We start from the raw sequence: 15,083 nt of genomic DNA, 5'->3' as shown, positions 1-15,083 counted from the left end.
TAGGAAATCACAATGGACCATCACAGTGAGGTATTTTGATAACAGGCCAGTGGGCTACTCATGTGGCAGTTGGGGGCTACCTGGTGCCCGCTGGCAACATGTTGGTGCCCTCTAATCTAATTCATAATTTTAGCCATTTACCGTTGCTGCCCTGTTTTGTCTATCGCTATGTCATTGTCAAATGGCAGACGGGTTTGTTTCCTAATGGCGCAATCGGAGTTTTTGGACTTTTTGCAACCTGCAAGTACGTGTGACGCCATGGTGATGTAATATATAATAATAATTGTATGTCACTTAGTGCTCGGCCATGATTGGAGTGGCTGGTCATAATCACCGTTGCCTATAGTGACGGCGGTAGCGTCCCCCTCGCTGGTGAGAGCCACTTAAGTGACAGACTCGTCCCCCACAGATGGGGGTGTAGTCAGAACACGACTGAATACATTAAACGCCCGGCTGTCACGAGTTTAGCGTTGTATTCGTACTACCGCTGCCATTCGCGGTCTCGGAGTAGTGTAATATGTGACGTCTTGGTTACTTTGACACGACCAGATGGCGGCTGGCTGCTGCTAATCTACTTAGGAGCGTGCGTGTGTGTGTGCGGCTTGTTTGCACCGGCAGAGACGAGACGAGACGAGACGAGGAGGAAACGAGCCCTCAAACTTCTGTTTTGTTTTCTTGCCATTTGTTTGTCTTAAAACCAGAAATTGAACAGAGGAAACTATTCCAAGTCGATAAGGGCATTTTTTTTTCTTTCCCCGTCTGGTCGCGTGCTTGGTTGTTTGGCTACAAATCCAGGTAGCTAATTAGCCCGAAGTTCGTTGAATCAACAAGTTGGACTTTTTATGGATCAACACAACATGTAAATGCGGACGGAGCCTTTTGTCACGGAAGGTGAGGCACCAGCAACTGTCTCCTGCTATTTCTTTCCGTATCTGCTTATTTGTAACAAATTCGTGACAGCATATAGCAACAGATAGCAACCGTTATTAGATACACTGTGTCCATCCTCTCCAAGGCACGTTATTGTCAGCGGGTCCAAGTAATTCAACACTTGAGTCTGACTGCTCCGCTGGCCTCCCTTTGTGTGCGTGTGCGTGTGTGTGTGTGTGTGTGTGTGTGCGTGCGTGCGTGCGTGTGTGTGTGTGTCAAAATGTGAAATTGAAGCTGATAAGCATTGCAATGAAGAGAGATTTTGGCCTAAGCCTCAATTTCCAGCAAACCAATGCGAAAAAAAGCCGTTGAGTTGTATGAGAACCTGGAGGCCAGATGGCAAGAGGAAACAGGACATGTTTAATTCAATGGGGAATGAAGAAAAGGGGGGAAAGTGATGTAGCAGTATCAGTTGAGCTGTGCCTCCATCAAGCTGTACATGATAGTGTCGGCTTTGGGCAGGGAATAGCCTGCATGGCATTTCACTTGCCTGAGATTTGTCTCATTTTGGATTTTGGTCTGACCACATCTCTCTGCTGCTCTCTCTTCCTCCACAGGTTGTGAAATCCTAGCTATCATGCGAAGGCTTTGGTTGTGGCTGGTGTGTGCGGTGGACACAGCCAGTGCAACCGAGACCTAAGCTTTGCACCTTCACCCTTGAGGGCACTGGCCTGTAAAAAAATGTCTCTGTAACCCTGCAACCATGACACCATGCCAGTCATCACTTATTCAAGCGCTGTTGGGAGGCTTCCAAGGCATCTCCAAATTCTGGAACATCCCACTGGCCTCAGGAATGTTCCTAAAATTTGTGTTGTCTCACAATGTAGAACCTCAGGTTCTGTCATCTTTTAGGGTCACGGGAGTCCACAAAAATGACAGAATCGCAAAGAACGGAAAGTTACAAATGAAGAGGGGAACATGGAGCACAAGAACTAGTCAAATGATTGGAAGACGACACGAATTATGGATTGACTGTAACTGGGAAGTTGGAAAAGCTGATGAAGATGCTGCTGGGATTCCATTAATGGGAGTGGCAAGAGATGATCAACTCCGGCGGGACAAAAACAAGAGCAGGAGCTATGAATGTCCTCTTAAAAACTGTACAGGAGAACATGTAAAGAGAGACGATGAAGTAATGTTGGTGATGAGGTGGCAACCCATCTTCCTCTGCATATGTTTCCTCTTCATCGGTCTCTGTCCAAAACCTGCTTTATCACAGGTAAGAACAACCTTCAAGCCTTATTATGCCCTCGTTGGTTCATAAGCCAGTGAGAGCATACTTTAGTAGGAGTAGCCCAGTTGTGACAGCGGGCTAGCATGCACAAAAATGTTTGACTTTGCTAGTCACTATTTTCAACCCAACTTGTTCAGGGTTTTTCCAGGCTCAAATTGAGACAGAGCCAGTATCATTTGTATGTGTGCCTATGCTACGTCCCACACTGGCTCAAGCAAACACTTTATGTGAAGGATTTACTGTACATACATTTTTTGTTCTTTCTTTTGTTTTTCTTAAATCATATCCAGGTATAATACACACAAATTGACTGTAACAGAAGTGAATCTGTGTACAGTTGAACGACAAAGTTAATTAACTTTAACATACATAAATGTGGCCCTGTTAAATGGTAGTTGACTTGAGACATTTCATTGACACATTTCCCAGACTGAAGCAGAACATTTACAGTAATTATTATATTATTTATTAATTATTGCAGTATTTTTCATTTTGATAAAATGTGCTCAGTGCAGTGTTCTCCCTAAAAAGCAAAAACTCAAAGATTTTTAAACACATTTTTCTTGGGTAACTTTTTCTGTATAAAGAGTTTGTATATGTTAACTTATATAATGCATTTTCCTTTTTCTATTCCTGACTTATGGATAGCTGTAATCTTATGACATTTTAGTTTGTGGACAACTGTTTCATGAGACTAGAGCAGCAGCAAGTGACTGCTGGGTGGGACCACAATGAATCTGGAATTATTATTAAGCATGCCTTCTTTTGTATGTCTGAGCCTGGTAAATTTGTTCTGTGTTTTTGGAAACATCTGGAAGGATGAGGAAAAAGTAACTACAGCCCCAATTCCAATGAAGTTGGGACGTTGTGTTAAACATAAATAAAAACTGAATACAATGATTTGCAAATCATGTTCAACCTATATTTAATTGAATACACTACAAAGAAAATATATAAAATTTTTACACTGATAAACTTTATTGTTTTTAGAAAATAATCATTGAATATGAATTTTATGGGTGCGACATATTCCAAAAAAGCTGGGACAGGGTCATGTTTACCACTGTGTTACATCACCTTTTCTTTTAACAACATTCAATAAACGTTTGGGAATTGAGGACACTAATTGTTGAAGCTTTGTAGGTGGAATTCTCTCCCATTCTTGCTTGATGTACAGCTTCAGCTGTTCAACAGTCCGGGGTGTCCGTTGTCGCATTTTACGCTTCATAATGCGCCACACATTTTCAATGGGAGACAGGTCTGGACTGCAGGCAGGCCAGTCTAGTACCTGCACTCTTTTACTACGAAGCCATGCTGTTGTAACACGTGCAGAATGTGGTTTGGCATTGTCTTGCTGAAATAAGCAGGGGCGTCCATGAAAAAGACATTGCTTGGATGGCAGCATATGTTTCTCCAAAATCTGTATGTACCTTTCAGCATTAATGGTGCCTTCACAGATGTGTAAGTTACCCATTCCATTGGCACTATCACAGCTCCATACCATCATAGATGCTGGTCCATAACAGTATGGATGGTTCCTTTCCTCTTTGGCCCGGAGGACACGACGTCCGCAATTTCCCAACACAATTTGAAATGTGGACTCATCAAACCACAGAACACTTTTCCACTTTGCATCAGTCCATTTTAGATGAGCTCGGGCCCAGAGAAGTAAGTTGCACTTACGGATGTAGCGCCGAACTGTATATACTGACATTGGTTTTCTGAAGTGTTCCAGAGCCCATGTGGTGATATGCTTTACACATTGATGTCGGTTTTTGATGCAGTGCCGCCTGAGGGATCGAAGGTCACGGGCATTCAATGTTGGTTTTCGGCCTTGCCGCTTACAAGCAGTGATTTCTCCAGATTCTCTGAACCTTTTGATGATGATATGGACCGTAGATGATGAAATCCCTAAATTCCTTGCAATTGTACATTGAGGAACAAATGTCCTTAAACGGTTTGACTATTTTCTCACACACTTGTTCACAAAGAGGTGAACCTCGCCCCATCTTTCCTTGTGAATGACTGAGCAATTCAGGGAAGCTCAAAATATATCTCTTGTTTTGTTTCCTCTACCAGCTGCAATTTTAAAACTTTGAGGGTTCTACGTCAGGAGAATTTGATTATATTTTCCACATCAAAGGTTATATCAGCCGATGTCATTGATGTTCAAGCAAATAGACCTGCATTGTTTTTCCTAAATGGCAATTTGTGTTTAAACTTTAGTTTTACTGTATCAGTTCAGTATTCGGTACAACTGCTGTATCATTTCTAGTTTTCATATTTCTATTCAACACATTTTCTCTGTATGTGAGCAATCACTTGCTATAATTTTAAAACAGGCCATCCGCCAGATGAGTTCCACATGCATTAGTTAACGCACAAGCCGTTAAATTGCGTGGCGCTCAACGAGATTGTCATTATTATATATCCGAGAGTGTCGGGTTACTGCTGATAAGAATAAGTACATGGGTCCAGATTAAATGGGAATGGTCACACTTGTTCAATCCTTTTGTCGTTATTACAGGGACATTTCCCACCAATGGAGAACATTGCTGCCTTCAAACCCGTGTCCACCTCCCCAGCTCGTTCTACCTGTGGGGTTCCGGATCGGAGTGTCTACTGCCAGACAGATTCCTCACAGACTGAGCTTCTGATTTGCCATCAGGCCTCCTGTGACCAGGAGTGTCCCTATAGATCCACTATGCCACCTTATGCCCCACTACTACTGCCTGCCTACAGGTAATCAAATGTTTTAGACTTTAAGTGAGTATTTATGACTAAGACCGGGATATGCAATATTGTGGATATTCGCCCACTGATTATGCATGCCCACACAATCTATGAGATTCAATGCAAACGCTATAACCATTCTGCCGTTACAAAGAAAATAATGCCCTGAGAGGCCTGTGTGTCTACTGTATAGGAACTCTGTTCATGACCACAATATTAACCAAATTACCCTGTTTCCCTCTCATCAGGGGTGCATGCATCACAGAAGACTCTACAGACACACGTCCTACACTCCATCAGACATCAGAGTTGGACAGTTTGACCACCTCTATGTCAAGTGGGGTTTCAGCTGTATCCGGTAGTGTTATGTTTCCTCAAGTCCAGCAGGAATGTCTGCTGTCTCCCCCCTCTCAGAAACTGGGAGCTTCGGGATCCCTCACCCTAGCATTATGGATTAAACCAAGCTCTCCAGGAGAGATGTGAGTCTGGTGGTTCTTGTGTTTGTATGATTTGATGCTATATCCATCCAAGTCTGAGTCAGCCAGATCATCATCAAAATTGAGACAAGGAGGCAACGGGTAGGGTATTATTGCCTGAATGAATGATTATAGATCATATTTTACATATTGGACCCTTTTTTGCTGGAAAAAATAAATATAGCGGACACCTGCTATTCACAGGGGATTGGGACTGGGCCGGACTGCAAAAATCTGTGGATACTTGACACCCATTATAATTGTTTTGAAAATAATACTAATAATAATAATAATGAGAAGGTGGAAAAAAAAAAATCTGCGAATAGGTGAATCAACGGGTTTCGAACCTTGAGTGTGTAGTGGTCCACTGTATCCATTCAAATAGAATTTTGAATAAATAATAAATTCTATTAGTTGGGGATCATGAATATATATGATTATATGATTTTTTAAAAAAGTAATAGTTAATATAATGTAATAGCTGTGTTTGTTGCGGTCACCATGCAGAAATTGTAGCCCACCTCACGGTCATGTCCTACTTGTGCTACATGTTGGTACAAAGTTGAGCTCTGTTATCAAGCACACACAGATGTACACACAAGTCACACGTATGCTCAAAAGGTTTGCCAACCTGACCTACCCCCCCTTTCATATAGTGACACTTGAAGCTGATTGTTTTAGCTCTTGGTCCTTTGTCATGGAACTAATCAAAGGTGACTGAACGAGCATGCACACTTTGTAAAACATGCTTTTGAGACTCTGAGAGACAAAGCATATCAACATTGACAAGACACTTTGGCATTGGCAGAGAGCATATGCTGCATATGTTCTTCGAAAATTAACACAATACCTTATATTCTCTTTAATGGGAATTGTCTTTTCAGTTTAACTGTCAATGAGATTACAATATCTCATTCATATTTCGTGGTGGGACTTTGTGAATTTGTCTCCCTGCACTTTCAGATGACAGACAAGTCTTGTTGTCTTGGTCTACGGAACATGACACCTGTACCTGGCTTTCTCTCTCCCTCTCACTCTCTTTCTGATGTTGTCAGTCTTTTGTAGTTGACGCAACCATGGTCGCCATCAAAGAATCCAGATAAAAAGAGCTCTCTATCATCACCTCTGTCCATCTCCTTTTTGTCTCTCGTTCACTGTGATTCCACATCCTTCCACTTATCTGAACAATGGACAGAACCAGCCACCTGCTCTTACTAATCAGAGTTTTTTACAATGGCTCATAGGAGCTAATAATAGCAAAGTAGCCATGATCTTTGTGGAATTTTCTAAAAAGATGGAATAAGCACTTGAAACACCTCTAAAATCATTAACAAATAAATTCAGTAATAAAACAATTAATTCCTAAAGTATATGACCTACTGCTCTTCTCACCAATAATGTTCCATTTGCCCTATTTAAGTGGAGGTTTTAAGGCAAGTGACGCTGTTTGAAACATCACAGTAATTGTGACGGGCTGTCTTGGAGAAGCCCTCGGCATTTTGGCCCTTACCGGCTTATTGGTGGATATTTTTAACTGAAACTTGTTAGCCAAACGGACAAGGGGTTCCCTTAGTAACAGACAAAACCAAACGGTCCAGGAGTTATTTAAAAAAAATAATGAAGTTATAATGTTTTACTCTAATTTGAAGGCGTTTTTTGACTAAATATTCGATAGGAGATATCAGAATCAGAATCATCTTTATTTTGCCAAGTATGTCCAAAAAACACACAAGGAATTTGTCTCCGGTAGTTGGAGCCGCTCTAGTATGACAACAGACAATCAATTGACAGAGAACACTTTTGAGACATAAAGACATTGAGAAAAACAGTCACTGAGCAATAAAGGGTTGCTAGTTATCTGGTAATGCCGGTATAATTATTAAATTTTTTTTGACAATTGTGCAAAAAAATGCAGAGTCCTCTAGCACTTAGAGCAGTTCGAATGACTAATATACCCCAAAACACAATTTCTTCCGACAAAAAAAACTGTACAATGCTCTTAGTTGTCAAATATCAATGATCTTACTCCTCAACTATTTATCTGTCTTTTAGCAGTGCCAGATTTGGGAAACTAGAACACTTTCTGATAAATTAGCAAAAGCAGCACAAGACTCTTTCAGTATTTTTTTGCTCTACTCTTTTTCCTATGCTTCTTATGCAGACATACATGTGCAGACGTTTCACACAGATACTGTTGTCTCATTAATCCATCAGTGATTTATATGAAGGGTGTCTCTGGGTTCATAAAAGCCATGATTTCCCATAAAATGTCACTGATGGTGGTTAATATGACACGTGTAGGGTCTGCAACCCGTGTAGCTCAGAAACCTAGCAGTCATGTAAAATAAAGTGGCACTAAGAAGGCCCAAAAAATGGCATGTAAATTCGACACACCACAGAAAAGAGTAATGTTAACAAGCCTGACAATTACAAATTTGTCAGGCTTGTTAACATTTGTATTAAAAAAAATGGCTAAGTGTGTATAAAATCAGTCTTCAAAACTTAAATAATAAGGGCCACCTCTCAGCTCTCAGACGCTGTGGGCTTGTCGATTGTATGCGCCAAACAGAATCTAACATACTGCGAGGGGTGATAGCTTATACAATGTAAAATCACGTTAGGAGGCTCAACTTCAAAATTGAATGGTTATTGGACTATAATGATAAAAATAAGCACACGAGTTAACTTACCCTCGTTGTTGATGACATAATGTCACAGTCGAACACAGCGCCTGACGACACTGGGACGGTATGAGGAAGCCCAGGTAGTTAGACAGTCGGCACTGCCTCGTTCACTAGTATCGAGTTACCCACGAAGCCATGTTGTCTCTGGTGAAAGTTTGCAAAACTATCCTTCGTAAACTATGGACTGCAGAGTCGGGTGGTAGTGTTGATGTTCAGCTTGCCATCTTCAAAAAGTCAATCCATTGCTTTTTTTTTTTTTTTTTTTTAAATTTCCAAATTTTTGGGTAGTTTAAAAATTTTTTCCCAAGTTGTTCTGTAAATTGAGGCATCCAGCAAAGACACATTTTCGGGGTGTAGCCATCGTTAGTACTCTCCTGCAAGCGGGCGTGGTAAATGGCCGTTGTAATGGACGCTAAGCACAGCTAACTCACAACTGAGCAACCAACCGAAATGGCGCCACTTTGTACTTGCAGTATATAGTGGGTTAGGGAACTTGCACAAGAAGGTATACGCCCCGCCCCGTGATGTCACGGGACTGTGTTTGAGCCCCGCTTACAAAATCAGGAAAATTCAAACGTTGAAAAAGATGCTTAAGCTATATCTCAACAATGGAGCAGTATATTGTTATAAGTATCTGCATATGTTTTCATAACTAATCTTCAAACATATTTAATGTATTTAGAAACAAAACACGGATATCTGCTTCAAGCCCCTTTAATATTACATGTGTAAATATCAAAATGAGAGACTGCACATATTGGTGCTGGACTCAACGTGTTTTTAGATTCAACTCTTAATGCTGGGAAACCTCCTTACAGATCACTATTTCTTTTGCTGCTCAAATGTTCACCGCATGTCATTTCTAACTGATTTTTGTTTTTCTTTATCAGGATACTGCTGGAGAAAAACTCGGGGGACCAGTTAGTCTTTTCAGTGACAGTGTCGGAACAGGTTCTGAGTATGCAGTACACTCAGTCCAGAAGTTCAACTCCGCTGACCATCAGCTTCAGAACAGAGGGACGACTTGTGACGGACAGGTGGACCCACATTGTTTTACAGGTAACAAAATACGCACGCACACACACCTACACACACACACACGCGCGCGCGCACACACACACACACACACACACACACACGCTAGTGGTGGAACAGTTCACGAACTCCATGGTTTGGTTTGTATCTCGGTTATGTGGTGACGGTGCTTAGATCGGTATACATTGACTCTTAAGAAACTCAAATATGTGCTGTATAATTTGTATTATTATTCATCCATCCATCCATTTTCTACTGCTTATCCGGGTCGGGTCGCGGGGGTAGTAGCTTTAGCAGGGACGCCCAGACTTCCCTCTCCCCAACCACTTCATCCAGCTCTTCCGGGGGGATCCCGAGGCGTTCCCAGGCCAGCCGAAGGACGTAGTCTCTCCAGCGTGTGGGACATGCCCGGAACACCTCACCAGGGAGGCGTCCGGGAGGCATCCGAATCAGATGCCCCAGCCACCTCATCTGGCTCCTCTCAATGCGGAGGAGCAGCGGCTCTACTCTGAGATTCTCCCGGATGACCGAGCTTCTCACCCTATCTCTAAGGGAGAGCCCGGACACCCTGCAAAGGAAACTCATTTCGGCGGCTTGTATCCGGGATCTTGTTCTTTCGGTCACGACCCACAGCTCATGACCATAGGTGAGCGTAGGAACGAAGATCGACCGGTAAATTGAGAGCTTCGCCTTTCGGCTTAGCTCCTTCTTTACCACAACGGACCGATACAAAGTCCGCATCACTGCAGACGCTGCACCGATCCGACTGTCGATCTCCCGTTCCATTCTTCCCTCACTCGTGAACAAGACCCCAAGATACTTGAACTCCTCCACTTGGGGCAGGATCTCATCCCCGACCTGGAGAGGGCATGCCACCCTTTTCCGACTGAGGACCATGGTCTCAGATTTGGAGGTGCTGATTCTCATCCCAGCCGCTTCACACTCTGCTGCGAACTGCTCCAGTGAGAGTTGGAGCTCACGGCTTGATGAAGCCAACAGAACCACATCATCAGCAAAAAGCAGAGATGCAATACTGAGGCCACCAAACCGGACCCCCTCTATGCCTCGGCTGCGCCTAGAAATTCTGTCCATAAAAGTTATGAACAGAATCAGCGACAAAGGGCAGCCTTGGCGGAGTCCAACCCTCACCGGGAACGAGTCCGACTTACTGCCGGATATGCGGACCAAACTCTGACTCCGGTCGTACAGGGACCGAACAGCCCGTTTCAGGGGGTTCTGTACCCCATACTCCCGAAGCACCCTCCACAGGACTCCCCGAAAGACACGGTCGATCGCCTTCTCCAAGTCCACAAAACACATTCAGACTGGTTGGGCGAACTCCCATGCACTCTCGAGGACCCTGCCGAGGGTGTAGAGCTGGTCCACTGTTCCATGGCCAGGACGAAAACCACACTGCTCCTCCTGAATCTGAGATTCGACTTCCCGACGGACCCTCCTCTCCAGCACCCCTGAATAGACCTTACCAGGGAGGCTAAGCAGTGTGATCCCCCTGTAGTTGGAACACACCCTCCGGTGCCCCTTCTTAAAAAGGGGGACCACCACCCCAGTCTGCCAATCCAGAGGCACTGTCCCCGATGTCCACGCGATGTTGCAGAGGCGTGTCAACCAGGACAGCCCCACAACATCCAGAGACTTTAGGAACTCCGGGCGACTCTCATCCACCCCCGGGGCCCTGCCACCGAGGAGCTTTTTAACTACCTCGGTGACCTCAAACCCAGAGATAGGAGAGCCCACCTCAGAGAACCCACACTCTGCTTCCTCATGGGAAGGCGTGTCGGTGGAATTGAGGAGGTCTTCGAAGTATTCTCCCCACCGACTCACAACGTCCCGAGTCGAGGTCAGCAGCGCCCCATCCCCACTATACACAGTGTTGGTGGTGCATTGCTTTCCTCTCCTGAGATGTCGGATGGTGGACCAGAATTTCCTCGAAGCCGTCCGGAAGTCTTTCTCCATGGCCTCACCGAACTCCTCCCATGCCCGAGTTTTTGCTTCAGCGACCACCAGAGCTGCATTCCGCTTGGCCAGCCGGTACCCATCAGCCGGTACCCCTCAGGAGTCCCACAGGCCAAAAAGGCCCGATTGGACTCCTTCTTCAGCTTGACGGCATCCCTCACCGTTGGTGTCCACCAACGGGTTTGGGGATTGCCGCCACAACAGGCACCGACCACCTTACGGCCACAGCTCCGGTCGGCCGCCTCAGCAATGGAGGCGCGGAACATGGTCCACTCGGACTCTATGTCCCCCGCCTCCCCCGGAACATGAGCAAAGTTCTGTCGGAGGTGGGAGTTGAAACTCCTTCTGACAGGGGATTCTGCCAGACGTTTCCAGCAGGCCCTCACAATACGTTTGGCCTGCCACGTCGGACCGGCATCTTCCCCCACCATCAGAGCCAACTCACCACCAGGTGGTGATCAGTTGACAGCTCCGCCCCTCTCTTCACCCGAGTGTCCAAGACATGCGGCCGCAAGTCCGATGACACGACCACAAAGTCGATCATCGAACTGCGACCTAGGGTGTCCTGGTGCCAAGTGCACGTGTGGACACCCTTATGCTTGAACATGGTGTTCGTTATGGACAATCCGTGACGAGCACAGAAGTCCAATAACAGAACACCGCTCGGGTTCTGATCGGGGGGGCCGTTCCTCCCAATCACGCCCTTCCAGGTCTCACTGTCATTGCCCACGTGAGCATTGAAGTCCCCCAACAGAACAATGGAGTCCCCAGTGGGAGCGCTCTCCAGCACCCCCTCCAAGGACTCCAAAAAGGGTGGGTACTCTGAACTGGTGTTTGGTGCATAGGCACAAACAACAGTCAGGACGCGTCCCCCCCACCCGAAGGCGGAGGGAGGCTACCCTCTCGTCCAACGGGGTGAACCTCAATGTACAGGCGCCGAGCCGGGAGGCAATAAGTATACCCACACCTGCTCGGCGCCTCTCACCGTGGGCAACTCCAGAGTGGAAGAGAGTCCAACCCCTCTCGAGATGACTGGTACCAGAGCCCAAGCTGTGTGTGGAGGCGATTCCGACTATATCTAGTCGGAACTTCTCGACCTCACACACCAGCTCGGGCTCCTTCCCTGCCAGAGAGGTGACATTCCACGTCCCTAGAGCCAGCTTCTGTAGCCGGGGATCGGATCGCCAAGTTCCCCGCCTTCGGCCACCGCCCCGCTCACACTGCACCCGACCCATATGGCCCCTCCCACAGGTGGTGAGCCCATGGGGCTGTGCCCGGCCGGGCCCCATGGGTGCAGGCCCGGCCACCAGGCGCTCGCCTTCGAGCCCCACCACCAGGCCTGGCTCCAGTGGGGGGCCCCGGTGACCCGCGTCCAGGCAAGGGAAAATGAAGTCCATTGTTTGTCGTCATCATTAGGGTCTTTGAGCCGTGCTTTGTCTGGGTGACCCTGCCAGGGGCATAAAGCCCCAGACAACTTAGCTCCTAGGATCACTGGGACACACAAACCCCTCCACCACGACAAGGTGACGGCTCAAGGAGGGGGTATTATTATTTAAATTATTATTATTAATCAGAAATATGTCTTTGTTCCTCTATCTATGTCAGTGGCGTTTAGTGACAGGCAGAACAATTAAATTCTCTTCCATTGGATGGCAAAAAGTATAATCAGCCTTTGTTGCCATTCACACAACAGAATAAGTGGTGCACATGTGTGCTAATTTGGTGCACATGTGTGCTAATTTGATTGTATCAGTGTGCTTTTGCGCACCAAACATTTCCTTTTTTGGGGGGGGTTCGGGTCAGATTTCTTATACTAGTTGTTCTGTTTTTTGATGAACTACTGGCGTTTTTTTTAAATTCGTCAATGAATTCCAGCATTGTTTCGATACGCAGCAAATTTAACTTTAACACTATTTTTAGTTCATGTGAGAGAATAGGAACCAGTTAACAGGCCAGTTAACATTTGCCAAGTCGCTAGCTTTATGAATATGTTGCATTGAGTTGAGTTTGGTGCCCGAGATTTGACCCAGTGCTTGCCAGCCATCACTCTATCCACATGATAACACTATTTAGGTTAAAATTAAATCTCCTGAAAGGTCATAGGATGAACCATTAAGCTATGTTTGAACCTGAAAACTTCAGTGGGAAATACTGTATCAAGCACAATAGGCTAAGTTACTGTGACATTCTTAGAATTACATTTGTCAATCAATCTTGCCAAACGTTTTCTGCTATGGATTAATTCAAGCAATATAATGCAGTAGTTGAATAAAACATAATCATTAGGATTTCTACAAATACGGTCTAGTGGATGCAACAGACAAGAAATATTAAAGGCATCGTTTTCCAAGAGCAAAAACAGTCTTTTTTAGCAGCCAGTGAAGAGGGGGAACATTTTCAGGCTGTGAATGACCGCTCACGGTGTGTTAGTGCTTGGTTGAAGAGTATCGTTTTACAGATTGCTCTGCTGGACAATATCCGTCTTTCAACATCTCTGAATAAGATCAAGACTGCTGTGGGAAGAAACATGTTCTTATACCTGTTACTGTTGGTATTCATGCATAAGTGCCAGTGAACATGAAGTCAATCAATTCAACACTAAGATAAAAAGTGACATAATGGTTAAGCTGTTTTTAGACTGATGCCTTCTGTATGCGTATTTCCAGCTAAATGTGTGCTCAATGGCATGTGAGTGTATATTTTCATACCCGGAAGCCATCAGGTTCCTGTGTATCTACAGTGTCTGTGCATGTGTTGTGAACACATATTTGGGCTTGTGATAGTGTAGCCAATTTGCTGCGAGGGTGTTTTGTCTTAGAGGTGTTTGAAAATGGTGCGTCTGTATTCCTGTGACTCAGTCTGCCTTTTGTTTTATGGTGTGGTGATGTGATCGGCTTTGACCATTCCGAGGAGTAACATTATCATCCTTGACATTCAAACACCATTCTCATACTGCCATCTCATACTTGCGCACACATCCCCACTAATACCCCCTCGCACAGCAACTTGCAGTTCAGTGGTAATTTGTACAATGTGTCGGCCACAATACAGATATTTCCTTATGAAGGAGATGGATAATTTAGAAACATTTCCATACGTGCGCGCACACACACACACACACTCTCACAGACGCGCGCGCACGCACACACACACACACACGCGCGCGTGTGCGTGCACACATACCAGTCATCTGTCAGATTTGAAAAGATCAAAACACCAAAAAAGAGAGTGTAAAGGAATACAGGTTTCCAAGTGCCGGGAGCAATTCACACACACACACACACACACACACACACACATACACAAAATCACGTGTGCGCACACAGGGCCAGGAGCAAGGTGCTGTAGGGAGGCTGCTGTTCCCAAGGTAGTTGTCTCATCTGATTATGATAACAATGTACAGAGTAGCGGAGGAAATGGTAGCTGGGAGGGGACTGAGAGAGGAAGGAAGAGTAGGAAGAGTTGTGTCGTGATAGTTCACTTCAAAGACTCTAATCTGTGGCTCATTTGAAAATCGTACCAGGATTTAGCAATGGTAGCGGCACATGTACATACCGGTACTGTAGTTATTAAATGCTTCCTAGTATCATAGATGACACTATGTAGTTTTGTGCTATACAGTGCTCGTTTACTGGAGCCAAGATTAGGAGACATAGGCTACGGTGGAACCCCAATCTGTGACAGGATACTGGTTTAAATAATGGAATTAGAGCAAATGAGTCTCTTTACTCCAAGGTATATATTCTTATCTTTTCACATTTTGCTTTTTTTAACACCCCTTGTTGAGGTTGGTCTCTTTTTTTTTATCTCTGATTTCTATTAGTTATGCTCTCGTGTAATATGCTGGTGTTTCGTTACGTCATGCTTTTGACGTCACAAGGCCTAGGGTGACTAAAATTGTACTCAGTAAGAGAAAAGCCATCCACCAAAGTTAAACTAATTTCAACCACAAAAGATTAGCCATCTGTGGACAAATGGCTACATAGATATATTTCACAAAGCCTGAATTTTATAAAT

At 44.9% G+C, this 15,083-nt stretch overlaps 1 protein-coding gene across 4 annotated transcripts in view; it reads left to right on the top strand.

Moving 5' to 3' along the window:
- The first annotated feature begins 316 nt into the window (after positions 1 to 316).
- Positions 317 to 15,083, top strand: part of ush2a (Usher syndrome 2A (autosomal recessive, mild)) — a 249,264-nt gene continuing 234,497 nt past the window's right edge. For 3 of the 4 annotated variants that reach the window (XR_009787447.1, XM_061765857.1, XM_061765859.1), the window contains exons 1-5: positions 317 to 891; positions 1,488 to 2,149; positions 4,692 to 4,906; positions 5,146 to 5,376; positions 8,948 to 9,116. Coding sequence is in view for 3 of the 4 variants with exons in the window: in XM_061765857.1 (XP_061621841.1) it covers positions 1,634 to 2,149; positions 4,692 to 4,906; positions 5,146 to 5,376; positions 8,948 to 9,116 (1,131 nt within the window). In the remaining variant the exon portion in view is untranslated. The remainder of the gene's footprint in view (positions 892 to 1,487; positions 2,150 to 4,691; positions 4,907 to 5,145; positions 5,377 to 8,947; positions 9,117 to 15,083) is intronic. The other variant, XM_061765858.1, reaches the window with a different exon arrangement.

The sequence above is a fragment of the Phyllopteryx taeniolatus genome, chromosome 2, assembly GCF_024500385.1.
Source record: "Phyllopteryx taeniolatus isolate TA_2022b chromosome 2, UOR_Ptae_1.2, whole genome shotgun sequence".
In the NCBI taxonomy this organism is placed as follows: domain Eukaryota; kingdom Metazoa; phylum Chordata; class Actinopteri; order Syngnathiformes; family Syngnathidae; genus Phyllopteryx; species Phyllopteryx taeniolatus.
This window is presented reverse-complemented; position numbering and strand designations above follow the sequence as displayed.